The following is a 27,955-nucleotide window of genomic DNA, read 5'->3' as shown; positions in this document are numbered from 1 at the left end:
CAATAACAAGATCTTTAACTTATAAGAGAACCTTGTGTGGGGGAAGAACAGTGTGTTGTGATTTATGAGATGAATGATCATCATCAATTTGCAAATTCTGAAAACATTTTAGTGGGTTTTACTTTCAACAATAATTATTTAATACAACAAAACACATCTTTCAGCTTCTTGTGTATTTTGTTTCTGTTCTTTGGAGACCTGGAATGTAAATGTGCCTCTCTCCAAAGCACTTTGGGTACTTTAGAGAAATTTTAAATTGATGTGACAATCAGCACAAAAAGGTTCAGACATTTTTCCATAGTGCATTCAGTGGGCGTGTTTTACTTTGAAAATCCCAGGGACTTCTTCCTCTTTCTAAATGTATTTCTTGAGCACATGGATTAAAGTTCAACAGCTGAACTTTCTATCAGCTATGAGCCAAACAGAGTTGAACATACACTCTGTCTTAGACACCTGTCCACACTCACACTCACATTATTTTTATTTTGTTAAGAAAAAAAAAAGCATCTTTTACACCAATACTTGTAAACCTACATTCAGTCAACTTTATTAGGTACAGCTGTACAATCGTTTTCAATCGCACCATATTTTTCAATTTAATTTCTGTGGAAGAAAATGAATAAAAGTAAATCAAACAGTGCCTGAAGTACACAACGCCTCGAGAGCTTCTTCTGATTTTGTAGCTGATTTTTTTTAATCAGCTCACTGTAAAGGTTTTTAACTCTATTGTGCTGTTCTTTGAAATATTCATTTTACTAGAGCCAGCAGTTGTTAAGACGTTTTTTTTTCTCCACAGTCAGCCCCTCTAAAAAGCTGGTGGTGCAATAAAAGACATAATAAAATTAGGGATATATCACTTTATTTAAATCAGCCTTAGATATCGGCATTCCCAGAGCCATACCCCTCCTAACCCTAACCCACACACCACAATTGAGAAATCTGCTAATGAATCATGACCTAATCACTTCCAGTGGTATTGTCTTCAAGTATTCTGAGATGTATCTGCTGTCCTTTGTTATATCCTACAGTATCCTACATTGGTACTTCCACAGTTTAGTATTCAGCCTGTCCTCTTCTCTCCATCCATCTTTTCATGCAGTTGCTGATCTTTGCTGTCCAGTTTGTGTACCACTCTAAATGCCTCTAGGAACTCAGTGAAGTCTATACTGCCATCCTTATTAAAGTCAATACTCCGGGCCAGGTCATCAATGGCACTGTCGTCGATGGCAACTCCCAAGTGAGTGCTAAAAAGACGCCAAGTTTGACGAAACTCCTCAATGGAAATCAGACCTACAGGTTAAAACAAACATCACTCACGTACAAGTCAGTTTTGGCTTATTTGAAACATTATCTCGAAAAAGATTTTTTGCTTTTTATTTACCTGAATGATCTTTGTCTATGATGTTGAATATTATCTCAATGTCTGTCCTGTATCTGAACAGAGTTTCAGCCAAATTTGGAGTGACCTGAAAGATAAAAAACAGGAGTCCTTCCAGCTGTGCTTAACAGCAGCAGTGCTGGGAATATGTACTGCGAAGCTAGAAGTAACTGTACCACTAGGGGCAAAATCCCTCCTTGCAGATACAAGTTCGACATTGTAGACAAAAGAACAGGATCAGGAGTAAAATGGACTCGTTTTAAAAGTGCAAATGAGAAAGAACTGCTATGTAAAAAAAATGCTGTGAAGAGCCTTTCGATAATCTGGATGTTTGTGACTGGATGTTTGTATAATAAGACAAAGGGATGTTTATATTAAGCGTATAACTTCAGATGAAAACAGTGACCTTTAAGGATTTTCCTTCATCTCCTTTTTCCTTTAAGGTCATTTCTCGAGCAAATGCACATGTTTCTTTTGTACCCCTTTGTTTCTGACCTGCGGCAGAGGAATGCCTGGTCCCATATCCTCGAAGCAGGACTGATACTCCAGGCTGCCATCCGGTGCCAGACGGGCTAAGTGTGGACGAAGCGTCCTCCACGGCAGGTCCAGTCTCAGTACAGACTCCAGAACCAGAGCCCACTCGCAGACCGACACACGACCTGAAGCAAGGCGTGTGCAAATGTAAAAACTCTCCATGTCAGCCTGGGAATCAAACCTGAATATTAAAACAACATGACATTTATAAGAAAATGGAGTGAGAAGAGAGCACCTGTGTTATTCTGGTCGTACTGCTGGAAGCCGGCCATCAGCTCGGAGCGGTGAGCGAACAGCTTCTCCTTTAAGGCTCTGAGAGCAGAGCCCTCAGCGGCTCGCACTCTGCAGACACAAACGTTAACCTAGACCAACCTTTCTTACACATTTAATAGAATTATAAAATTATGCACAAGATTTTGTCATGATTAGTTTCAGTGCTACTACCCTGAGCATTGCTTCATCGCCCCCACAGTACACACAGACACACCAGACACCCGTGTTACCTCTGTGTCAGAGTAAGTTTGCGAGTAGTCCGGCTGACTTGGTACTGGTAGAAGCGGGGAACCAGCTCTCGCCCCAGTTTGACATAGGCTCCTCGGTTGCTTCCCTCCTCGTAATAATTGGACGCAGAGAAGATGGTGATCACCTACAATATGGAAATAGACTCAACAAGGCAAAACCTTTAGACAGTGAACAACATTTTTTAGAATTTTTCAGAATTTCTTTTTTAATTTATTGGAATTTCAATGTACTTTATTTGAAATTATAATGTAATTATATTTACCTACAAATACCTAAAAGTAGGCACACTGGAATGAGAGGTAACAAGTCAGTGCTTCAGAGGAAATTACTATACTGTAAGCAAATTTAAGTACTGTGAAATTTATCTGAAAAACAAACAATATTTCCTCATCTTACATTGTAAATATGTTGTATTTTTCATGGTGTTGGCGGTATTATGAAGTGGATTAATCTCGTCTTTTTATATCTTTACTACGTATTCATAATGTTGATGCTCATGATGAATGTTTTATTATTCAACTGTCCTTTTACTTTTCCAATATAAATGAAATGACTGTTCCGCCTTAACGACTTACAAGGAAAATTCTCGGGCCTATGTGACCTTATGATGGAGCCAGAGTTAAGCCACTCCATAACACGGCTGGTTCTCCTACATTGTACAATGTAAGATGGGAAAATATTGTTTGTTTTTCAGCAAAATTAAAGAAATGATGCAGTACAAAATTACTTTAGAAGTACTTAAAATGACATACAGTGTAATTTATATCTCCTTTCCTGTACTATATCTAGAATTTAGGCACTACTAAAATTACTTATGCACTACTTAAATGTAATTACATTGTAATTATTGCTTCTTTAATATATCTGTGAAGGTTCTCAGTCATCCAGGTCATCGTAGTCAAAGGAGCTTGCAAAGAAAAGCGTCTGGACTTCTTTAAGTTACTTGAAGACGTTTCACCTCTCATCCGAGAAGCTTCTTCAGTTCTAAGGTCAAATGGTGGAGAGTCCCAGATATAAACCTAGTGGGAGTATCCCCCCACAGAGGGACAAAAGGACCCCCTGATGATCCTCTAATCGCCTGAGCCAAGGTGTGAAACTGGGTGTGGGTCCCAATCAGCCAGAGTTTCGGGTGTGTTCATTGTGAAACCTGGCCCCACCTTATCATGCGAATTCCTGAGGTCGGATGGCCCAGGATGTGAGTGGGCGTTAAGGCGTCTGGGAAGGGATCTCAAAACTGGATTATAGATGGCAGAGAGTTGGTGTCGTAAACCCCCGCCTCTGTTCAAAGATGGTCGCTCACAGTGGACATAGATGGCTTCTTTCACTCCTCTTTCAAACCATCTGTCCTCTCTGTCCAAAATGTGAACATTGGCATCCTCGAAAGAGTGTCCTTTATCCTTAAGATGCAGATAGACTGCTGAGTCTTGTCCTGTGGAGGTGGCTCTTCTGTGTTGTGCCATGCGCTTGTGAAGTGGCTGTTTGGTCTCTCCAATGTAGAGGTCTGGGCATTCCTCGCTGCACTGTACAGCATACACCACATTGTTAAGTCTGTGTTTTGGCGTTTTGTCTTTCGGGTGAACCAGTTTTTGTCTGAGCGTGTTGCTGGGTCTGAAATGCACCGGGATGTCATGCTTGGAGAAAACTCTCCTAAGTTTTTCTGATACACCGGCTACATAGGGGATGACAATGTTGTTGCGTCTGTCCTTCTTATCCTCCCTCGCTGGTGTCTGGTCTTCTGAAGACCAGACACCAGCGAGGGAGGATGTGGTGTATGCGGTACAGTGCAGCGAGGAATGCCCAGACCTCTACATTGGAGAGACCAAACAGCCACTTCACAAGCGCATGGCACAACACAGAAGAGCCACCTCCACAGGACAAGACTCAGCAGTCCATCTGCATCTTAAGGATAAAGGACACTCTTTCGAGGATGCCAATGTTCACATTTTGGACAGAGAGGACAGATGGTTTGAAAGAGGAGTGAAAGAAGCCATCTATGTCCACTGTGAGCGACCATCTTTGAACAGAGGCGGGGGTTTACGACACCAACTCTCTGCCATCTATAATCCAGTTTTGAGATCCCTTCCCAGATGCCTTAACGCCCACTAACATCCTGGCCCATCTGACCTCAGGAATTCGCATGATAAGGTGGGGCCAGGTTTCACAATGAACACACCCGAAACTCTGGCTGATTGGGACCCACACCCAGTTTCACACCTTGGCTCAGGCGATTAGAGGATCATCAGGGGGTCCTTTTGTCCCTCTGTGGGGGGATACTCCCACTAGGTTTATATCTGGGACTCTCCACCATTTGACCTTAGAACTGAAGAAGCTTCTCGGATGAGAGGTGAAACGTCTTCAAGTAACTTAAAGAAGTCCAGACGCTTTTCTTTGCAAGCTTCTTTAATATAAAATACCTTACGTTATACAAAGTTTAAAGTTCCTCATGCGCTATTTAAAATTACTTAGACATTCATTATAATTATTTAAAGAGTACTTATATTTGCTTAGAGTATAATTATTTCTTTAATTTGTGTAAAAATATTACTTATTATCCTCTGACCCGAGGGTACCTACACTTAACTGTAATTATAATTACAGTGAAATTCCATTTAATTACAGGGGAATTAAGCCCTTAGTCTTGGCTGTATTTTAAAGTGTTAGTGACACTTTTAAATGAAATGATTGCACCTTGTGTACCTTTCCATTGTGACAGAACTCGTATCCTTCTTGTTTGCACTCATGTGAGCGGATGAGCAGCTGGAGTCCGTGTTGGAGCAGTAGTCTCTGGGTGACGTCAGGGCCAAAGTAGCAGCCTCCACCTCTAAAGGTGTTGGGACTGCAGCCATCTTGGATTTTAGGGTCACTCCACAATATATCCACTATCTGCTCCAGAGTAAAGCAGATAAAAGTGTTGACCAAGACAAAGAAGGAGCTCAACAAATGAGCGGATTATTAAACAGTGTTAATGTGTTCTCTGCTCCTCTCACCTGCTTCCACTCCTGCTCATGCTGCGAAGGTGACGGGAGGGGAACGGAGGACAGAGAGTCCAGGAAAGGCACTTGGAGGACGTTAACAGAGTAAGGCATGCAAGGAGAAGATGGAAAAGCATGCGGGGAGAGGCAGGATGGGGTTCGAGGAGAGCAGAGTGAAGAGGATGACGAGGAAGATGAGGAGGAGGAAGAGGTGGAGGCGGCGCTGTCTTGTCTGCTGAGCCTGCATCGCTTCTTCCTAGAGAAAAAACAAACGGCAGTAGAAAAGAGGCCCTGTAGCTGTTAACAGGAGCTAACTGCACACGGACCTTACTACATAAAAACACATGTGAGTGTCTGTGGGCTGCGGTCACACCTCGTGTTGGGTGTCCTTTGGTTCTTGTTTTGACTGCGACTGCTGCTGGGACGAGAGCTGTCTGTGGATCTCGTTCTTTTGGTCTGTCTGCAGGACTGACTGATGTCCAGGTGCTCCAAACTGCACCTGGGAAATCTCAGGGCTGATTTCACCTACAAGAGGAAGGAATGGGAGGTAGCAGTGAGGTGGAAACAACATGCTGACAAACAGCAAAACGTGAAGACAGAAAAGTAACATAAAAAAAGGGTGGAAAAAAAAGGTATATACACATCTTTAGTGCAGTGCTTAGCAAGTACTAAAGGAGTATTTTAATGTAAAAAAATAAACAAAAAAATCAATAAAATCCACCTTAATGATAACTTTCATACATATTAAAGCATTCTCTGAAATACCTGTGATGACCATTCATGCTCTGTGCTTTCTGCATTTTAAGAGAATAAATGCAATAATTTATTCAAATACAATTTTATTTTTGTGTCACTTTCTTTCAAAACCAAGAGTCCATCATTCAAAATAAAAATAAATAATAAATAATAATAAAACAATAAAATAGCATATGTACAGGACAGAGTGTTGAAGGTTGCCATATTAGAAGCATTTAAACATCTTTTTGCAATTGTCTGAGACACGCCAGAAGAAAAGCTCTGTGAAACTGAAACTTAGTGAACGTCACCTGAGCACCAAACAGTGAAGCAAAGTCAAACTACTTTGTATGGGTCCTGCAAAATAAGGTGAACCCTCACAATTTGTTTCTCTTAATCCCTGTGCATGAATTTCCTACTTTTTTAACCCTTCTGCTGGAAACCTGGCCTCCGGTTTGCTGCTTCATTATTCAGCTAATCCTACCGTGAAACACTGCAATGTCACAGAAACCTTCAAAATTTGTCAGGCTAAATATTTTGGGTTTTTTTATCAACCAGGAGTCCATTAATCAGACTTGGAGTAGCAATCTTGAATGCAGATTGATACCATAATAAAAGCCCACAAACTGGGGTTAAGGTGGGCTGGAAGTGTCTGGAAAGGCACTGAGGCACTTTAGATTAATGAGCAATTAAATGTGTCTGCTTACACCATCAACACAACCCGTTTTACCTCTCATCTCTGTGATGTGTTCAAGGTGCAGATGTGAATAAAGTTTGTTCATGATGGCCTAATTCAGAATCTAATCAGCGCTATAGAGGAGGAGTGAGCATAAACAGAGTAATCATGCAGGGAATTTCAAATGCAACTTTTCAAACAGTTTAACAAACACACAAACAGGTGAACTTCACAATGATGCTGTATGTTGGACTGCAAAGCACACTTTGCTTTTGTTTTCAGTGTTTGGTTTCATCAAGGACACCAGATTTATGGTGCTGATTAGATTCACTCACCAAATTCCACTTTTTTTAACTTCTACTTTTTACCAGCTTTATGTTGTCTAGGGGTTGGAAATCAGCCAACCAGCTCACAAACATCTGCTTAGATCTTAATAAATTCAGTTGGCTAAATCCACAAGGAGCAGTGAATATTGGAACAGCAGCAGAGGCCAGCTGATTATAGGTAGCATACAAATAAAATTTAACTAGAGCTTATGTGACTGATATCTAACATACATATCACACACAGAATCACACTACTCAGGGTTTAGCATCTTGCTTAAGGATGCTTCGGCACATAGACCGGAGGAGTCCGGGATCAATCCGCTACCTTTCCAGTGGGTAAAAGTCCCATTTCACCACCTGAGCCACAGCCACCCCTACTGAGAAGTAGGGAAAGTGATGCCTTTCCCCACACCGCACTCCGACACCCAACCTTAGGGTCTCCCCACCTGCCAAATCCCATTTTAACCCCTATTCACACAGTAGCAGACCTAGAAAGAAGCTACTCTAATAACTTGTCAATAACTGAGCCTTGCAGCTGTTACCGAGAAGCTGCTGAACCAACTCTACAACATGTCTCGATATGCGTCTCAGGAATCTGACTCCTGTTGCTGGATAAAACTACAAACCACTTTTTTCCACGCTGCACACAGCTACATTGTTGTGTGGTGGGTATGAGTGTGTCAGCATGTAAAAAGTTGTTTTTTCTGACCCCTGGTGGCCAAAGCTGATTGATTCCGCTGACCTTGTGTCTCTCTATGGAGCTCAGGAAGTCTAAGTCAGTCTGGTCTGAAATCCCTCCGTGAACGATCAGAATCTTTCCATCTATAACTGTTGCGATGGGCAGGAGGCTGAAAACATCCTGAAACAGCTGAAGGATCTCACGGCCATGAGTCTGCAAACAGGCGAGAACAGTAATTTAAAATAACAATCAGCTGTGACAGTCACCAAGCTGCAAAGTGCTTACTGAGTTGTGGACATAAAATCAGACTGACGGCATGTATTTGGACTTTACCTTGTACTTCTGCATGACTTCCTTTGTGAACCCGTATCTGAAAAAAGAAAACCACAAACCTTTAAACCCTGATACTCTATTCTCCTCGTGTTCGTGGTGAACCTAGACAGGTAAATATTTTTCACTTCACCCTTTTCTAAACTTGCCTGAGGTTCATTATGTGGTCTTCATGGTTTCCTCGGTTCAGGTGCATGTAGTCTGGGTAAAGCAAAAGGAAGGCAAACAGCAGTATAACCACTTCAACTGACTTTTTTCCACGGTCCACAAAGTCCCCATTAAACACGTACAGTGTCTCTGCAGAGGGAAGGCCATTCTGAGAAAAACCAAAACATGAAAACAGTCAGACCTTCAGCTTTTACTTATTTAACCATCTGAGGTTTGTTGTCATAGAAAACCCCCCTGCAATGACCCTACAGTCTAAAAAATGACTGATGCGTGTTAGTTAGTTGTTCTTTGCTCTCTGACGGGCAGAAGAATTTATTAAAAAATAAAAATTACATATAGTGACTGCTTAGGATTTAACTGCAGAGGGTTCAGTCTTTTATTTATAAAAAATCTACATGAAATCTGATATTGCTATGAGGTAGATGATGCACGAATGATGCTTAAGAAAGCTGTTGTACGGGCAGCCTTACCTTATAAAATATAAGTAGTAAGTCATCAAGTCGCCCGTGCAGATCACCTGTACCAAAAGAAAAAAGTCACTGCAATCAAGAAACTGAAGTCCTGTTGCTTTATGGGTTTACAGAAGTGGTCTAAAACTCCCTAATCATAAGGATTGCTCCACCTCAGCCTTATGAGTGTGTGTTTTTTCATTTTTGTTACTCAAGTATTCTTGAGTTTAATGACATGCAAAGGTAGGAGGAGGAAAGCTGTGCAAGAGGAGTAAAGTGGCTGATCAGTGTGCAAATAAGTAGGACTTACCTTTCTTGGGAAGCTGCCAGTAAGATACAATCAACTGTTTTTAAACAACCACAAGACACCATCTCTCATTTAAAAACTACAGAGATCATTCATTTGGTCTGTGCTTCACTGCAGTGTAGCATATGCTACAATGAGATTAAAATATATATATTTTTTATTTTTTTTTATGGTCCTGAAAATTTTGAATCTTAAATTAACAAGAGACACTGAGACCCACCACATATAGTGATCTCTTTGTAGTAGGATGTCGACAAGTGGACTATGTTTGGCATCTGTTTGAGGAGCTTTTTGGTCTCATACAGCAGCTGAAGAACATATCTGGCATGGAGAGTCTGTGTGGAAAAAAGCAGTGAGCACTCCAAATCTAAACCACCAGACAATCAGATGTTTAAGAGACAAAGTGAAAGGCTCATATTTGGTACCTGCTGATCCTTAAACGCACTCAGGAGCGCATTTGTATCAGCGACGGAGAGAGGAAAGGATAGTCTAGGTCCGGTGTAGGACTCTGGAACATGGATCAAGTTGTAGCAGGTTTCTCTGTCTAACCATGGGTCCACCACCGGATCCAGCAGCTGGGAGATCAAGTCTGAAACGCAATTTACATATCATATAATTTATTTAAAATGAAAGCTAGATGTCCACAAACATGAAATCTTATCTTTGTCAAGAAAAAAAACGAGTAAATGGTATATATCTTGTACCTTTTCCTCTATCCTCACCTTTACATCCTTTAAATCCAAAACAGGAATGCGCAATATTTGGTTATATGAAAAAAATTATATAACAGCTTAAAAAACCTCAGCTATCAATCCTGGTAAATCCACTGTTGTTAATGCCAGCTCACGAGAGATGATGGCTTAGCTGAGGCTCTTCTAAGCACCCCAGTGCAAAATGTTTTCTAGGTGGCGCTTTTTAACCTGCTTTAACATGACTATAGGTGCAGCACATATGCAAGCTGCTTTACAACCCACCCACCACACAGCTCTTCTTTTTCTGACTTAATCAATGATAAGCTTGTCATCAACAATTTCTATTTTGTCTGTAATGGGAGTGTATTGTTGCTTCCCCCCCCCCCCCTCTCTCTTGTAGTCTTAAACTACAAAAATCTCATATACAGGTGCTATACTATAATCTGTGAATATACAGGTAATATAGGATATACTAAATATTCTTCTCATATTTGAGACCTCACTGAAGTTTCAAATATAAGAACAAATCCTGACAGCCTTTAAATTATGCAAACAAGCAGTGCTGGGACAGATGTCTACCCAGAGGCCCATGTCCCTCTCCTATTGTGTTATTTCCTCTATAGTGTCTCTGACAAACAAATATAAAAACACAGATCCTGTACGTAGTAAACCGAGACAGCAGAGTCTGGCCTCTTTGCATCCCTTATGTAACCTTAACGTAAAACCCATGAAGAGGATGTTCAGGAGATGATGAGCAAAAAAAGGGTTTCCCTGAGGATTAGCTTGTCAATGAAACATTATGCTTTTGAGCTGGAAGAGTGGGTCAATACACACTTAAGCCACAGCTGTTTCAGTGCACCACACCGACACATTGGCCTCCACATTCACAGTAGTTGCTAAGCAACAGGGTATACGCAATGGGTTTCCTCGTTTAGATCAAAATATCTAAAGTACAGTGGCATAACAAACAAAATGGTGTTAATTAAAACAATGGGGGTGTTGGAAAAGTTAAAAAGAACAATCATTAAACACTAACTGATAAGAAAATGAATGTTTCTTACATTAGGCACACTTATTTAGCTGCTACAGTGTGATAAGTTTGTCGTTTCTGCATACATTAAAACCCAGTGAGATCCTGTCTACATAGCAGGACTAGGAAATTACATTTTATTTCAAAAGGAAGCAAACATTACTTCAGCAGTTCCAAATATTATAGGCAAAAATCTAAGTTTTAGACATGCAAAATAATAATAATAATAATAATAATACACCCTTTTACGCTGTAGATATGAGAATTTTCTCCCCTAACCTGGCCCATTCCCATTCAGCTGAGTGAAGTTGTCCAGCATGAAAGTGAAGAAACTAGAGAGCTGAAAAACCAAAAAGAAACGCATGTTTAAGCTTTATGATACTTCTGAAATTTGCAAAATAGATGCCTGTAGTGAGAGACACCTGTAGCTGGTCTTGTTCCCCGGCGTATTCAATAGACTGAAAAATGTTCCAAGTGTACCTGCGTCTCATCTCAAGACGGGCCATGTAGCGCCGGTACCATCGCTGGATCAAAACAGCTGCCTTCATAGCTGCAACAAAATATTGTCTTTTTTTTATTTACAGGCTAAACATGTGAGAAAATACCAACCACTCTATTAGGTACACCTGTTCAACTGCTCATTAACACAAATATCTAATCAACCAATCAAATAGCAGCAACTTAGTGCATTTAGGTCAAGATGACCTGATGAAGTTCAAACTGAGCATCAGAATAGAGAAGAAAGGTGATGTAAGTAACATGGCATGGTTGTTGGTGACAGACGGGCTGGTTTGAGTATTTAAGAAACTGCTGATCTCTGGGTGATGCCAGAGCTCAGAGGACAATGGCCAGACTGCTTTGAGCTGATAGGATGGCAACAGTAACTCAAATAACCACTGGTTACAATCGAAGTATGGAGAAGAGCATCTCTGAAATAGACGGGCTACAGGTGGCATTCCTGTCAGTTAGGAACAGGAAACTGAGGCTACAATTCAAGGATCACAAAAATTGTATGATAGCAACATGCTACATGCTGAAACATTCAAATTGTAGGGCTAAAATTTGTACCCTTGTGATGGCTGCTTCCAGGAAGACAGCGCACCATACCAAAATGCTCAAATCCCAGCTCCCTTGGGATGTGGTGGAAATGTCACATCATGGATTTGTAGCAGATGAATCTGCAGGTACTGTGTGATGCTATCATCTCAGTATGGATCAAATCTCTGAGCAATGTTTCCAGCACCTTGTTAAATCTATGGCATGAAGAACTAAGGCAGTTCTGAGGGCAAAAGGCGTACCTAATAAAGTGCCCAGTGAGTGTATGTAGTAGCAAACAAAGATGAAAACAGATGAAAATGAAAACGTCTTTTTTAGCTGTCTTCATCTCACCCCATCCCTAGCATCGTCCTCCGTCACACCAACCCTGTGGATGTCCTCCTTCACTACATACATGACCCTTCTGTGGTCTTCCTCTTTCCTACTGCCTGGCAGCTCCATACTCAACTTTATCCAATATATCCACCATCCCTCCTATGAACATGTCTGAACTATCTCATCCTCGCCTCTAACCTTGTCTCTACTCAACCTGAGCTGTCCCTCTGATGTACTCATTTCTAATCTTGTCCATTCTTGTCACTCTTAATAAAAATTTTAGCATCTTCAATTTTGCCATGTCCAGTTCCACCTCCTGTCATTTTGTCAGCACCACCGTCTCCAAACCATACATCATAGCAGGCCACAAATCACTCCTGACATTGTGCGCTGTCCATTGCTTTGCATGGCTGAACCCAAATGTTTAAACTTGTGCGTCTTTACTACCTGTACTCCTTGCAGCTTCACTGTTACACCTTTCTTCCTCTCATTCACACACGTATTGTCTTGCTTCTACCTACTTCCCCTCCTCTTCTCTCCAGTGCATGCCTCCATTGCTCCAGGCTCCACCTGCTCCCTCCTCTCATTACAGATCATAATGTCAGTGAACATCATAGTGTATGCAGACTCCTGCCTGAGCTTCATGTCTCAACAATTCCATCACCGCTTCGAACAAAAAGGGGCTCAGAGCTGACAGGTGATATAATCCTACCCCTACCTTGAACCCTTGTGCCACTCCTACTCCACATCTCACTGTCCTTCCTACACCACCCTAACATACTTCTCTGCCTCTCCTTACTTCCTCATACAGTCCCTCTCTAGATCCACAAAGAGAAAGTGAAGCTCCTTCTGACCTCCCCATACATCTCCACCAGCACACTCAAAGCGAACATCCCATTTGTAGCGCTCACTCATAGCATGAAACCATACTACTGCTTAACCTTGCTTCAACAACTCATACCTCAGATGCCTATGACTCTTCAGCTGTTATTTACCCATTGTTTTCTTTTTAGTTCTACAGAACTCCACAGGCCACAGGAATCCTCCGTTACTCTTGCAAAATGTAAAAATGCAGACAGAAAAGCACACAAACACAGATGCCACATAAGTAAAAGCCTGGCAGTTAAGGATGAGCGGGGTCTTACTCAGAGCTGGGCTGGGAGTCTTAACTGGTTCATCTGCATGAAGGGAAAACTACAATTCAGCGAGAAAACGTGAAACGTGTAATTGAATAAAACTGTGTGCAAATGAGCATATACAGACACACACACACGGTATGAGAGATAACAAGACACAAGGGAGGTCGTGTGCAACAGTGGGATTGGGAAAACTAAGCAAATTAAACAAGCTTCTGGGAGCAGCAGCACTCATTAAAGAGAAGAAAAGACAGACTGCAAAGGAGGGAAAGCATCATCTGTCAAAATCAGAGGCACATTTACTGCAGCAAAAAAATAGCTATCATCACCTTGCTGCAGCAGAACAGGTTAGCAACTTACTAAAGCATAGTAGTAGCAGTACTAGCATTACAAAATGCCTTTGCATAAACACAAGCACTCAGTAACAACTGGAGTACACCCTGCAATTTAGGTGAACTGACTGCAGTCATTTTTAATAAGGGGCAACTGTATGTGCCTGATGTGAAATCATTTATTAAACTATCCTGTACTCGAGTAACAGGAAATAAAAGTCTCTGTAAGGGCCCAGAAACAGTAGAGGTGGGCGGATCCATTAAAAAAAATATCGATATTATCACTGGTATCCGTATTGGTACAAGCACCGATACTTTGCGTTAATCTTCTTTGTTCAGTATGTAGCTCACTGAATTAGGTTAATCATTGGCTAAGTCGCTGCTTTTCCCTACATAAGCTCTTTATAAGTTAAAAGTGTCGGTATTGGTAACATTGGCAGTGTATTTACTTAGTATCGGATCTATACCAAAATTTGCAGTATTACACAGCACGAATAAATATGCTGTTTAACATCACATGAGCTTTGCTTTCCAATTAGTGTTTAACACCTATGGGGTGTTTTGTGTGTGTGACGTCTTTGCATGTGGGTTTTTCCCACCTTTCACAGGAGGAACAAATCTCTCTGGGGACAGATATATATATATATATTTTTTTTTTTTTTTTTTTGGGGGGGGGGGGGGGGGGGAGAGAGATTAATATCCCAATAATTCGGTGTACTGCAGCATTAAACCATCTACACATGCTTACCCCGCTCCAGTGTTTCCCCTTGCTTTTCTGTGGCGACAGAGGTGCCACATCCCATGATGGCTAACAGAGGGTCCAGAAGGGCTCACATTAGCCGCTTCTTCCAAAGCTGTTTGGTGGCATTTGGTGACATGACACTGATTGATATGAGAACGTGCTCCCTTTATAGAGACACATCGTTAAAGCAGTACTCGATTATCACGTTGCCTTCAATGTATTCAAACAGTGCAGGATTGGCTTCAACTTACAAAAATAAAACAATACAAAAAAAAGCGACAGTAAGAATTATCCTGCTAGTTTATCGAGTCAAATCATACCAAAATAAGAATAAAAATGCTGCTCATTGTCTTACTGTGCGTTACCTTTTAGGACAGCATCGTATTCCAACGAGGTGTTTGTTTGGCAAAAATCATCAGTTCAAACCTACCTGTAGCTCTTATCCGCGCGACAGGGTCATGCAGTTCATTCCTACCAATAATAATAAAATACGGTTGCGCTCTATATTCCCTTAATAGCTTATGAAATCGATTTGAGCGTAAAAACAGGTCGATATGAGGACTCTGGAGCGTTTCCGGAGCAGCTCTACATGCAACAGGAGCTACTGGTGCAGGAGGAGAGCTCACAGAAGAGGCGGAGGCATCAGGTGGAGTGAAACCCCAACCCGGGAGGGGCCGGTGTTTGACGAGTGGGAAGTCTCGTTTTTCCTTTGACAGCGTTTTAAGTTTTCAGATGCAGTTTAATTAGCTTGTTAACCAAGTATGATAAGAAAACAGTGTGTATTCTAACTTATGTCCTCCGGAAAAAAAACAACAAAAAACATCATAAATTTACTCAAAATAGTCTGGTTTTCATCCTAGTTATGACAAGCGAGCCTTTATTTGGGGGCAGCCTGGAAAAATCCCCCCACCAAGACACACTTTCACTTAAGGTCATGCCACAGCATTTCCCCAGGGTTAAGGTCATGACTCTGCCATTTCAAAGGATGGATTTTTCCTTTTAAGTTTACTGATGTTTGAACCATATTGTTGAATCATCCAGCCTCTCCTGAAACTTCAGATTGGACTGAGAAAGCAGCTGTAAAAACCTACTTCAGTGTTTCTAAGCCACTTCAGTGTGAGGATGTTCATACAAAACAGTATCATTTTGTTTTTGTAGTCAGTGAGCCTGAAGCCCATTAACGCTGATTGTGTTATAGCGATCTCGCCACATACCACAGGGTGAGCAACTCCAGGCCTCGAGGGCCGGTGTCCTGCAGGTTTAGGTCTCACCCTGGGTCAACACACCTGAATCAAATGATGTGTTCATTACCAGGCCTCTGGAGAACTTCAAGACATGTTGAGAGGTCATTTAGCGATTTGAATCAGCTGTGCTGGCTCAAGGACGCACCTAAAACCTGTAGGACACCGGCCCTCGAGGCCTGGAGTTTCCCCACCCCTCACATACCACATTTCCGACCATAAATCTGAGCGTACACACATCCTAGTCTTTCATCTACCCGCCGTTAGGGTTAATTACCTAATAGTTTTACTTCAATAAAGAGGCAAAGATTAAAATAAATCCTTTAATAATAAAAATAAAATTTTGTTTTAAAGTCTATATCTTCATGCAGCAGCTCTTGCATGAATCCTCCGTTGTACGTGTGCAACAGCAGCACTAAGCTCTCGCCGAGTGATGACTTTCAACCTGTTTGACTTGGACAGCCGAGAAGCCTCTAAGCCTACAAGCCTGAGCAGGACTGGTCTGGGGACACCATGCCTCCTGGTCAGAAACTCAGGACTTCTCAGTCCAACAGGACTAACCTGCAGAAGAAGAATACCAAGAAAGAAGTGCATGTGAAGCCAGTCCCTCATCACATAGGAACATGTACAGGCCAGACAATTACAGTGTGCATTCTGACCTCTTTATGAGCTCTGTAGATGAGAGTGGAGTAAGCATGAATCCTCTTTTTGGTGCATGGAGGGATCCTACGCGTTGCATGAACAGCCGCCTTCATGTTTGCTGTGTCAAGTTCCTAGAAGGGGAAAAAAAAAATGTCATGAAGAGAAATCACCTAGTGAAACATGCAGAATCTCTTTTATAAGGCCACTGGTGAAAGCAAACGGGCGCGCAGGGAGTGAAACTCGTGCTCTAATCAGCACAAATTGGAAACAGCTTTCCTTGATTAGGCTTAATTATTTTTACCCACCTGGCTTTAAAACCCTCAGTGGGAGGAGGGAGAAATGCCACGCTCAAACAAACACATGAACAGGACACTCGCTTATTTTGTTTTTAAAAGTTGCTTCTGATGATAATTATCCACGTGCTTGTCACCTGCAGCATTTCAAATCTAAACTAAACTAACTAAATAACATGAAAGAAAATAGATCTATAAGCAACATATACAATGCATGCATTCATTTTTAATAAAACAGAGTATGTTTATGAGAGACTTTTGCCTACAGAAAAATGGTTTATGATTAAACAATAGTAATATCATCTATGTACTTAGACTCTTAATCGAATTCTTTTTTTTTCTTCCTTAATTTAAATTTGTTTTAAACATTTTTTAAATAAAAATAAAATTAAACAATAAATACGATACAATTTTATGTCACTCTAGTTACATCACAGCAAAGAACCAAGTATTAAAAACCAGGTTCCTTCATTCCTTCCTTCAAACCTAACGTGATAGTATAGAAGAGAACTGCAAACATTTGAGGATGACATCCAACTGCAGGTCCTTCTGTCCAATCATATGGATCACTAGGCCCAGCATCAGCCACCACCAGCATCCATCTCTCTTGCTTTCACTCTTGTACACACACACACACACACACACACAACTCTAGTGTGGCAATTGGGTGCGCTGGTGTCTTCTTTTTTTTTAATGCAGGATTTTTGACTTGACCTCTGTGACCATATGGAGATTTTTCAGGTATGATGGCATTAATGGTGATGGGTGAATAGCTGTAGGAGGGGCTTTGTTAGATAAGGATGGCATTAGATAAGGCCATTAGTGTCCCGTGGATTATTGTAATCCAGCCTTCCTATCACTACTAGCTTGAATGCTCAGTCTATGGTCAGTCTGGTCTGGTTTGGAGCGGGTTAGAAGATGGCTCTCATCATACAACATTTCCTGCTGGGCCTCCTTCTCCTGGGAACAAACGGTACAGTTTCACTCTTACACTTGCACTGATATTATATTTTATTACCAGTGTGTGTTGTGTTTATTTACCTTTTCTTAATGTGGTTAAACTAACAGATTGATTCACAGATTTTAGTATCCAGAAAGGGTGACTATGATGTCCTAACAGTCGTGTTTTTTTCTTCTTCTTCTGTGCCTCATCAACGGGCTTTTTTTCCCTCCTGTCCATCTGGCTGAACAGTGTTCATCAGTATTTATGCTCAGGAGGTATGAAAAATCTCAGCAACCCAGCAAAATGTCACAGATGATTTAACTGTCACAGTGTCAGGATTTGCTTGTAAAGAAAAAGAAAGAAAAACAACATCAACAGCAAAACACAGATAACAGCCAGAGTTATTATGTTAAATTATTCTCCTTTTATCATTTGTAAATGAGCTCTATGTCAATTTTCAGCTGATAAACGTTGTTTATGTGTGTCTGTATAAGAACCCTGGGGCGTGGACTAACAAGTCCTGCAAATGTGATTGTGATGGAGGCGAATCGCAGACGGAGGTTTATTCCATTGGGTCTGGCTCATCTTTGGTGCGAGGAGTGGACTGCATGCCGGGTGAGAGCCATTAAACGTCACTCTGAGTGGACATGAATCATATAAGTAGCTTAAATCTCAATCACTACTTAATTTATTATCAGTGTGCTTTAACCCCCTGCGTCAAGACTTATTTACGTGACTTTTGCTGATCTACAATTACACCACTAAAGTGATAATAGTTCTTAAAAGGAGAAGGGAAGGGTGTGTTAGATAGACAAGAATTAACTGTTGTTTAACCTGCTCAAAACTGAAAGGTCTGTACTTAAGTGATTTTTATTACTGATTAATCTGCTGCACAATCAGAGAATTGAAGCCAATTCAACTGAAGACAAAGTAAGACTGCAAATCTTCATATTTGAGGAGCTGAACGCTTTAATTTTCTGGGACTCTTGCTTGAAAATTGCTCAAACGATTATCACTGCTGATACAAGTAGATGGACAGTTTCAGTGTGTGCGCAATTGTGTGTCTATCGTTCGTGTTCATGCAATGAGTGCATTAGGCTCCAGATTTGACGCCGCAGGGTGGATGGACATGGTTCACTGGACATCCTTGGAGAAAGGGAAGAAGAGGGGGGGACGTGAAGAAACAGAAGCTACCTGTGATAACACTGCACAGTCCTCCAGAATTCCCGTTTCAGTAACAGGAAATCTGCATTTGGATGTTTTGAGAAACACTCAAAAAATAATCTCACTGCAGCGCCCAATAATAGCTGATCTTGAGTTTTCAATCGTACCATATTCATCCTCAAGCTGAACGCTCTCTCACTCTGCCAACTTAGCCTGGGATTTAGCTTTTAAACTAAATCCCAGTGAAATCTGTAAACCTGTTTTGTTTTCCTATTTTTTTGGACCTCCTACAAAGAAACTACAAAAAAGGTCTTCTGACAGCCTCACTTGAGCCTGAGAGCTAAAGATCAGATCTGAATCACGTCTGACTCGATGAGGAGAGGAGCTGACAAACGAGTGAATCAGTGTGTTTGAGCTGAGCCGCAAATCACATGGCAACCAGAAACAGATAGGCGGAAGAAGTTCTGCCGACTATCATTATATTAGAGCATGATTCGGAGATTACGGGGCTCATAATAGACCATGCTGATCTCACAATTACAGAAACCAGCAATTACCGCTACGTGGATGAGAACTGATGAGTGAGAAAGACTTTCCTGCCCGCTCTGCGTCAGGGTTCGCAGAGTTCCTCAATCCACGGAGTCTCACCTCGCAGTTTGCCTGTTGATTCAGCCATCTGAATATGTGTTGTTTTAGTCAGGAAACACATTAGGGAGGACTACAGAGGCATTTGCATTACTGTTATGTAAACACTTATCTCCTGACTCACACAGACGCTTCTGCCGGGTGTGTTGTAATACTGGGATTAGACAGGATGCAACCCTGTGCCAGATAGGCTTAAGCCAGTAGTAAACAAAAGAGCAGCAGGCTACTTCTACTACAGTTTCTGTTCCATGTGTCCACAGCTGATGTTTTTCTCACTCATGTACCACTGTCTCTCTCTCTCATTCACATATTTAAAGGCTTTATTTACCAAGTAAAGGAGTGGCTCTCGTGTGATTTTAAAGGAAGCGAGAGAACAACACAGAGCCAAAGCCACGGAGAGCAGAACATGGCCATCTGTCCGTCTGCTGCCCTAATGGACATCACTGATCTCTCACCACGGAGAATTAAACTGCAGGATTTTAGGATGGGATATGGGTCACACAGAGGCTCCTAACAGTGGGGGCCATGGGAGCGAGAGGGTGTGATTATGGGAATCTGCAGGGGTTAGGAGAGAGGAAAGGATGCCGAAATGGAGAATTAGGGAGAGGCTTAATGGTTTGATGGTCTTTATATATATATATATAAATTTTTTTGTGATGCACTGCTTGGCTTAAACTAGCCGTTTGTATTCTCTTCTCTCAGGGTGACGATATTAAAATCTCATGGCCACGAGAACTTTCAGTGAAAGAAGACATATTACCTGAAACTAAGAGCGCTCATATTAAGTTGTCTTCGATCTCCTTTGCAGAGTGTCCCTACCACAGACCTCTTGGCTTTGAGGCTGGATCAGTGAGTCAAGAACAGATTACCTGCTCCAACCAGGACCAGTACACTGGCTGGTTCTCCTCATGGGTACCGAGTAAGGCGCGACTCAACAGCCAGGGCTTTGGGTAGGTATATATATATATAGGCCAGCACCACACAGCCAACTGTTGTGTCTCTTTAAAAAAAAGATCATGACTCTTACCATCTGTGAGGAAAAGTGTAGTAAACACACTCCTTATGTATATTTTGTTACTTAAACACACCAAAATGCTCTTGCTTAAAAAACCATATAGATGAGACAAAATGGGAAAAAAAACATACTTTAAGAAACCATACAGAATCTAGTAGGACTTTTTAAAAATGATAAATATTGTATTTTCTAAGCATTAAGTTGAATCCTGTCTTTCATTTTCTCTCTTTCCGAAAACAAAACATCATATTGCATGTTAAAAACTGTCAGTTTCCTCAGAACACAAAACAACAGGATTTTATCTTTAGAGAAGATATTGTAAAAACAGCAGTAAATTTCTCTGTCCTGCGTTGTGCTAAACTGTCGTGACCAACTATGATATTTGTTGTATAAATCAGTGCTGATATGAAATGTTTTTCTCCTCCAGCTGCGCCTGGCTGTCTAAGTTCCAGGACAGCAGTCAGTGGCTGCAGATTGACTTAAGGGAAGTGACGGTGGTGTCAGGGATTCTCACTCAGGGCCGCTGTGATGCCGATGAGTGGATTACCAAGTACAGTGTTCAGTACAGAACAGATGAGAAGCTCAACTGGATCTATTACAAAGACCAGACTGGAAACAACAGGGTCAGTTAAGTGCACTTTGGATACACTGAATAATGTGACGTTCAACACTTCAAGTATGGAGGCCTGAAAGTGCCTAAATTAATAAATAATATGACATGAAATGTATGAAAATATTATATAAAAAAATAAGGAGTCTGTATTAATTGACCTTGTCCTTTTATTTTTTCATCTTTTTTGTTTATGTATTTATGCAGTATTTGACAGTTGCATATAAATAAAATACTAAATTAAATGGAACACAATTAAACAGAGGAATCAATATAACAGTAACCTAATTCAAAAGACATTTATGTCAGCGAATTTAATTGCTGCCAACATTTGTTAAATATTTTTTTTCTATGTATTCAATGGTTTTTAAATGTATTTTTTGAGCCATTTATTATTCTCTTTATTTAAATTGTTTTTATGTAATGCCCTTCATACTCAGACACCGGAGGTTTCTTTTTGATTAGGCTGAGAATGAGGCTACATAATTCTTTGTCCATGCCTCTTTGCATGAAACATTAGGCATTTTATATTTGCCTGATACTGACGTCATGAGAAGTCATATTTTAGAAGTGATTTAAACTGTTAATTAGTCATTGAAAACCAACTGAATGATAACTGTTTGCAAGTCAACTACCATGTGGTTCTAGAAATAGTAGCTTTAATGCAACCCACACACACACGCACACACACACACATATGGCCGGTTTTAACTAATCTACACCTTAATCTTGCCTTTCTGTCTTTCCTCAGGTGTTTTATGGGAACTCTGACCGGTCCTCGTCTGTGCAGAACCTTCTGCGGCCGCCCATCGTTGCTCGCTACATTCGCATCCTCCCTCTGGGATGGCACACACGCATCGCTCTGCGCCTGGAGCTGCTGCTCTGCATGAACAAATGCATGTAAACCCCCCACCCCCCACTTCCCCCAACCCCCACCCCCTTTAAAAAATACAAACAAAACAGCTAAAACACACTTACATAAATGCATTAAACCAGGTTTGTTTGATATGTACAATGAGCTCTCATTCACTCCACTCTGCATTGTCTGTATTAAACCAGTCTCACTATGGGGACTTCAATTTGGGGAGTTCTCAATAGATTAATCCATTTGCAATGAAAAGGCATAAACTGAAAGCAGTAATTAGGCATGGAGAGGGAGAGGTAGCGTTGCTATGGCGGTTGAATCTGCGCTCATGTTAGAAATCCAAATCGTTCTGTGATAGGTCAATAAAATTCTGTCTGCTTCTCCTGATAATCTGAGCGTAGCTGGGAATTTACACAGTAAGTCTCCCCTCCTTATTTACCTTAATGAATCAGTGTGGTAGTAGTCAGCATTTTTCATATTTTCAGCAAATCCCATGAAAAGACCGAAAACAACAACAAGGTCATCCTAATTACAATTACTGTTTGCATTTACAGCATTTTTTTTAAATTCATATTTTATTTATTTAATTTTGAATGTTTCTTTTGCTTTTTTACATTTCTAATTAAGTATTTGTCCAAATATAATATATAGTAAACAGTCATATATACATAATTTATCATCTGGTGGGTCAAATTAGAACAAATGCATATTATTCTGCAGCTTAAACACCAGTTACCACCAGATGTTGTGCACAGCTGTTAGATAATCGGATAGGTGTAACAGACTGCTGTCTTTAGTCTTTTCAATGAATTTGTTAGTATGGATTTTTTTTTTTTTTTTGGTCTTATTGCCTCATTTGAGTTACTGTTTTCTTGTTTGATTTTTTTTGTTGTTTGGTGCTGTTGTTAAAAATTCCTGATTGCTTTCTTTAATGTTATATTTGAATTTCCCGTTACACTTAGGAATACATTGCAGAGCTGAATTGCTCTGAAGATGTTCTCTTTATTGTATTTTTAAACCATGTCCTTGAATAAACAAATATGTGTCTGTTTTTATGTTGCGTCTGTGCTCCAAAACAAACTCCGAGACATTCAAAAATGTACAGTTGGCATTTATTATGAGACCCTATCATTTTTAAAGTAGAACGGTCAGTATAGATACTCTGTTATTTTTTATTTACACCCTGTCAGAAGTGGGAAACAGCTTAATGACAAAAAAAGAGAAGTGATGTTATAGGAAACACATTCATATTTCTGAACAAAAAGCCTTCTTCTCATCTCAGTTTTCAGCGTGTGCGACCTGCTGAGGGTTGAAGCCTTCATTTCCATCTGACGCGTTGAGTCGATAAACTAACGTAAGGCTTCGGGTCACTAGCAAGGTAAACTTCATCATCACTTTGTCCCATTAGTGATATAAACAAACCCATGTCAGCAGTCATTTACAATCATTAGCAATGAGGATTTTGTACACAAGCGCACAACATGGGACAGTTTTACCTTCTGTGGGATAAACTTAAGAAAAATTAAAAAAATGTATTGCAGAATGATGTGATGTCACATACCAACAGTTGCCAACACTTGCTGTAATCACAGTCTCCTGCAGGAAATCCTTCTTTGTGCTATATTTGGCTCAAATCCATCTAGCTGCCGATTTGGCTAATACAATCTGCATCACTCCGAGTCTTTTTATGAGTGTTATTGCTTTCAGTCAACCATCAAGTTACTGTGATTGATTCTTATTTTCACCAAATGAGGATCCAAACTTTTCATGGACCATTCTTCTTTTCTTTGTTCCTTTTGTCTGTGATGGCATTTGGAATACATTTTTTTGCTTTATGCTTTCAAATCACAAAGGTATGAAAGGGAATTAAGGCCACTGAAGAAAAAAATTTGAGGTCATGACTTTTTTTCCCTCCAAAATCCTGAGGAAAACAAAATCTTAAGTCTAACTTTAAACTAAGAATTCTCTGAGAGAGAGATTTGTTTGAGAGTTAATCATAATTTTGAGAAGAATTCAGAGTTTTGAAGAAAAGACAGACATTGAGAAAACTGAAGTCAGATTTTTGAGGAAAAGGTCAGAATTCTTAGATTAAAGACAGACCTTTGAGAAAAAGCCTGAATTGCTAAAATCAGAATTTTGAGAAAAACAAAAAAAGTCAGAAATTTGCAACTGAAGTCAGATTTTTGAGGAAAAGGTCACAGTTCTTACATTACATCCAGAATTTAGAGAAAAAGCCTGAATTGAAAAAGTCTCACATTTTAGAAAAAGTCAGAATTTTGGGAAAAAGCCTGAATTGCTAAAATCAGAATTTTGAGAAAAAGTCAGAATTTTGGGGAAAAGCCTGAATTGCTAAAATCAGAATTTTGATAAAAAGTCAGAATTTTGGGGAAAAGCCTGAATTGCTAAAATCAGAATTTTGAGAAAAAGTCAGAATTTTGGGGAAAAGCCTGAATTGCTAAAATCAGAATTTTGAGAAAAACAAAAAAAGTCAGAAATTTGCAACTGAAGTCAGATTTTTGAGGAAAAGGTCACAGTTCTTAGATTACATCCAGAATTTAGAGAAAAAGCCTGAATTGAAAAAGTCTCACATTTTAGAAAAAGTCAGAATTTTGGGAAAAAGTCAGAATTTTGGGAAAAAACCTGAATTGCTAAAATCAGAATTTTGAGAAAAACAAAAAAAGTCAGAATTTCCCAACTGAATTCAGATTTTTGTGGAGAATGTTAGAATTCTTAGATTAAAGACAGACTTTTGAGAACAAGTCAGATGTTTGAGCAAAATGTCTGGAAAAATAGTCAGAATTGTCAGATTAAAGAATTATGCAACTGAAGTCAGATTTTTGAGAAAAAGTCATAATTCTCAAATTAAAATCAGAATTCTGAGAATAATGTAACAAGACTGTTTATTTTGTTTTTTGTTCCCCCCCAGCGGCCTTAATACTGTTTTATATTAAGGAGGACAGAATGAAGAATAATGAAAAAACTGGGGAAAACAATGCTGTATACTTCCCCTAGGCCACAAAATGTTTTTCATTCTACACACCTCAGCTTTACATTGCCCACAGATCAGAAGACAATTAGTAAATGCTTTAATGAACAATCAAGTTAAGTAAAATCATCCCTGATTATGACTGTTAATGTTAATAGTAATGCAAATTGGAAAATCAAATTCAGATTTACAAAAGACTTTTACAAAAATCTTGATAACACAAGCTTTTAAAATGCACACAGGAAATGTAAACACATATTATAGGATAAGTCTGGTGTTATTTCATATAATTCATGACGTCAGCAAAGTCCTATGAAAAGCCCACACCCAGCCAGTGGGGGAATGTAAGTAACCACATTCACTCAAGTACTGTACTTACTATATTAAAATGAGCATATTCTCTACTTTAGTCAATAACAAATTTCAATAACAAATTAAAATGAATCTAAAGATTTTTAGAACACATACACCCCACTTTGGCTGCACAGACAATGCATTTGGAATTTCTGACAAAATAAATAAATAAATGGATAAAGATAAAGTATTACCAGACTTATCCTTTAAGATCTTAAAGGTTGCAGGTGAGGTATGCCTTTTTGCAGAGAGCTTCCCTGCCATCTCAAAACACTTTAAATTTTCAATGTCATGTTAGGTAAACCTACGTCACTAGAGTTGCGTGGTGATGTGGGCGAAGATGCCCGTTAAATGGTTTTTAAGGCTGTGGACAAAACCAACATGGCAGCAACAAGATGCTGGAAAGCTGTTTGTCACTAAACGAACTGAGGGACTGAAAAATGGGCAAATTTGAAAACTGCGACAATGGGAATGTAAGATAAAATGACCTGACAATTACAATATGTGAAGCACAGAGCCTAACAGTCTCACTCTGGCTGTTCTGCTACCAAACCCTGCTAACAAATAGCCCAACTTGTCACAAAACGTCAAAACTGATGTCATGAGGGTGATGGGCAGATTTGCACTATTTGTAATATCAGATATTTTATATATTTGTCAGTATTTCTTTTTACATTTTGATGAAACAATCAGAAAAAAGGGTAAAAACAACATAACATGATAATCTGCTAATAACATATCAAATCAAACAAACAAAAAAAAGACATTCACCATTATTAAATATTCCTTGTGACATATTGTATTATCAACACATAAATATCTATGCATTTCTTTGTGTCGAAACTAAAGCTCTTGCAATTACACATTTAATTCTATATTACCTTATAATATTCCCATATAACCTACATACTGTGTCATTTATAGCTTATATCCTTGAATTTAAAACAAATAAATATTTCATAAATAATGTTAATATAAATCATTTTTTATGTTCTTATCAAATATCAGAGCTTGAAAAACATTTGAGTTTATTGGCCACTGCTATGACAGCGGCTGTCTAATGTGTTGCAGTAGCGTCCTGTGAGCAGAAGATGGCAGCAAAGAGGCCACATGGGCAGTGTCTTCTTGACAGGGATGATCAGCTTATTCTGATGTAACCTTGCAAGTAGAGACAGACAATAATATAGAGCTGATACAGTACTGGCATCTCAAGAAAGGATGGGCCCTTCCCTATCTTTGCTTCCCTAAACCACACTGTCCCAGGTGTTTGGCCGGTCAACGTCTAGGCTTTTAGATTTCAGAGGCATGAGCATCGACAGATTACTACATTTCTGAATTAGGACTTGATCCAGTGAAAAAGGCTCTTGTGTAGACCCTTACTGCAGTACCACGATGTCTGCATTCTGGCAGGTGCTTCCGGGATGGAGCTGCATCGGAGGTGGTGTGGTTGAGAGGTTTTAGAGAGCGGTCTCCTTCAGATCGTTGAGGTTTGGCATCCTGGTGCGGGAGGCTCGGGTAAAAGTGGGTCCATTCTGACCCGGTTTGATGCCCAGCTGTTCAGGGGTGAACTGAGCCCCCTCTGCCCGCTGTAAAGCAGATACGTGCCAGCTGGACTCTATCTGTCCCGGCAGGGGGTAGCTGGCCTTGCGGCTCTTAGCCTGGGTGGAGCTGCTCACCCCAGTGTGCCCCCTGCTGTCGGCATGACCTCGACCCTCGGGGTAGCCTGCTTTGGAGGAGGGCTGAGGAGGGTTGGGCATGGGGGCTTGGAAGCGCAGGTCTTGAGGAGGAGGAGGAGGGGGAGCCTGTCCTTGATTTGAGGAAGAAGGGGAGAGGTGAAGGAGCCTACGTAGTGACTTGAGTGGTTGGCTCTGGCAGGGGGGGAAAGAGACACCACTGATGAATTATCTTAAAAAATACAAATCCCATGACCAAGCCCAACAGTGTGTCACATGTGCTGAGGCCATGTGACAGTAATGCAGGTAACTGTCTGTTGAATTCACATTGGCTCAAGGATGCTATCCCCAGGTAGCTATCTTGCCTAAAATGTGCATTTCGATTAGTGAGCATGGACCTGAGGAGGACTATCTCCTGCTGTGTGCCACATGAAAGAAAGGTCAACTTCAGACAAAACCCTGACCTGATTCTCCTGACATTGTCTGGAGTTGATGGGTGAAAACGATGTTTTCTGTCTGCCGAGTACTAAAGCCAGTCTCACACACTGTTGGGAGAATCTAGGTCAGTCTCACATGCACTATACAGCAGGAGATAGTCTTTCCCAGCAACATTACCAGCTATATTCTTAAATTAAACAGTTGCTTTAATAGTAAATAGCTGGCAGGATAAACTGATTTTAATATCAGACATTTGTGTTTTAATATATCTTTTGTTAGGTAGGGTGACCAGATCTCAAAAGCTAACTGTGGTTCAAACAGTATGTTTATGTGGGACAAGGCAGGAAATGCTACTAATGTTTCGGTTACTTTGATTTTAATTAGTGGTTTGTGAAGAACAAATTGCAAATTGTAACATTTTAAGTCCCATTATAAATAAATGCAATAAAAATAAATTCAAGCATAAGGTTTGATTTTGTTGAATAGTTTTCTTTCACTCATTTATTCCCTTTCTGTCCCAATAACATTTAAACCTTAATGGTTATTCCAGCTGCTGTTCTCCCTGCTAATCATCTTTGGGTTTGAGTAAACCACTTGCTTCCTTTGAGACTAACACGTGTTGACTCCACTAAATCAGAATGTGGGGCATTGTCTCACTAAGTGGGTTGGGGGAACGGAGGATAAAACACTGTGCTGTCCTACATAAA

The 27,955-nt window shown here is 40.3% G+C and overlaps 3 protein-coding genes across 13 annotated transcripts in view; 1 reads left to right on the top strand and 2 right to left on the bottom strand.

The window, feature by feature from the left end:
- Positions 1-530: 530 nt before the first annotated feature.
- On the bottom strand, positions 531-15,022 carry ppef1 (protein phosphatase, EF-hand calcium binding domain 1). 6 transcript variants are annotated; one of them, XM_084926547.1, is made up of 19 exons: positions 14,810-15,021; positions 14,386-14,543; positions 13,315-13,347; positions 11,221-11,348; positions 11,078-11,138; positions 9,502-9,665; positions 9,297-9,411; positions 8,791-8,837; positions 8,302-8,468; positions 8,156-8,192; positions 7,886-8,035; positions 5,780-5,931; positions 5,422-5,662; positions 5,132-5,317; positions 2,416-2,558; positions 2,148-2,254; positions 1,874-2,037; positions 1,382-1,466; positions 531-1,290 (listed from the first exon to the last, which is right to left on the bottom strand). In XM_084926547.1, the coding sequence occupies exons 2-19, from the start codon at positions 14,438-14,440 to the stop codon at positions 1,061-1,063; spliced, it is 2,265 nt and encodes a 754-aa protein (XP_084782673.1). In that variant the 5' UTR covers positions 14,441-14,543; positions 14,810-15,021; the 3' UTR covers positions 531-1,060. The 6 variants fall into 6 exon arrangements, with proteins under 6 accessions (XP_084782673.1, XP_084782757.1, XP_084783080.1 ...); XM_084926631.1 differs by having other exon boundaries at positions 14,386-14,491; XM_084926954.1 differs by having other exon boundaries at positions 13,165-13,347; positions 14,386-15,022.
- Positions 15,023-17,174: 2,152 nt separating this feature from the next.
- Positions 17,175-22,852, top strand: rs1a (retinoschisin 1a). 2 transcript variants are annotated; one of them, XM_084926428.1, is made up of 7 exons: positions 17,175-17,296; positions 17,422-17,528; positions 17,748-17,773; positions 17,993-18,113; positions 20,116-20,257; positions 20,750-20,945; positions 21,684-22,852. In XM_084926428.1, the coding sequence occupies exons 2-7, from the start codon at positions 17,474-17,476 to the stop codon at positions 21,834-21,836; spliced, it is 693 nt and encodes a 230-aa protein (XP_084782554.1). In that variant the 5' UTR covers positions 17,175-17,296; positions 17,422-17,473; the 3' UTR covers positions 21,837-22,852. The 2 variants fall into 2 exon arrangements, with proteins under 2 accessions (XP_084782554.1, XP_084782471.1); XM_084926345.1 differs by having other exon boundaries at positions 17,176-17,528.
- Positions 22,853-22,887: 35 nt separating this feature from the next.
- cdkl5 (cyclin dependent kinase like 5) overlaps positions 22,888-27,955 on the bottom strand; it is a 42,092-nt gene continuing 37,024 nt past the window's right edge. For all 5 annotated transcript variants that reach the window (XM_084925901.1, XM_084926061.1, XM_084926223.1 and 2 more), the window contains one exon: positions 22,888-27,005. In XM_084925901.1, the coding sequence (XP_084782027.1) occupies positions 26,595-27,005 (411 nt within the window). In that variant the 3' untranslated portion in view covers positions 22,888-26,594. The remainder of the gene's footprint in view (positions 27,006-27,955) is intronic.

Source organism: Perissodus microlepis, chromosome 1, assembly GCF_051167445.1.
Source record: "Perissodus microlepis isolate ML-2025 ecotype Zambia chromosome 1, ASM5116744v1, whole genome shotgun sequence".
NCBI lineage: Eukaryota > Metazoa > Chordata > Actinopteri > Cichliformes > Cichlidae > Perissodus > Perissodus microlepis.
This window is presented reverse-complemented; position numbering and strand designations above follow the sequence as displayed.

Bases quoted from the DNA above. Each gene is read 5' to 3' on its own strand.
- ppef1 (XM_084926954.1), bottom strand. From the start codon at position 14,440: ATGGGATGTGGCACCTCTGTCGCCACAGAAAAGCAAGGGGAAACACTG. The intron at 9,412-9,501 runs GTACCAAATATG...TTTTCCACACAG, and splicing joins GTGCGTTTAAGGATCAGCAG to ACTCTCCATGCCAGATATGT. The intron at 8,838-9,296 runs GTGGGTCTCAGT...CTTTTGGTACAG, and splicing joins CAAAGAGATCACTATATGTG to GTGATCTGCACGGGCGACTT.
- rs1a (XM_084926428.1), top strand. From the start codon at position 17,474: ATGGCTCTCATCATACAACATTTCCTGCTGGGCCTCCTTCTCCTGGGA. The intron at 17,774-17,992 runs GTATGAAAAATC...TGTCTGTATAAG, and splicing joins TCAGTATTTATGCTCAGGAG to AACCCTGGGGCGTGGACTAA. The intron at 18,114-20,115 runs GTGAGAGCCATT...TCTCCTTTGCAG, and splicing joins AGGAGTGGACTGCATGCCGG to AGTGTCCCTACCACAGACCT.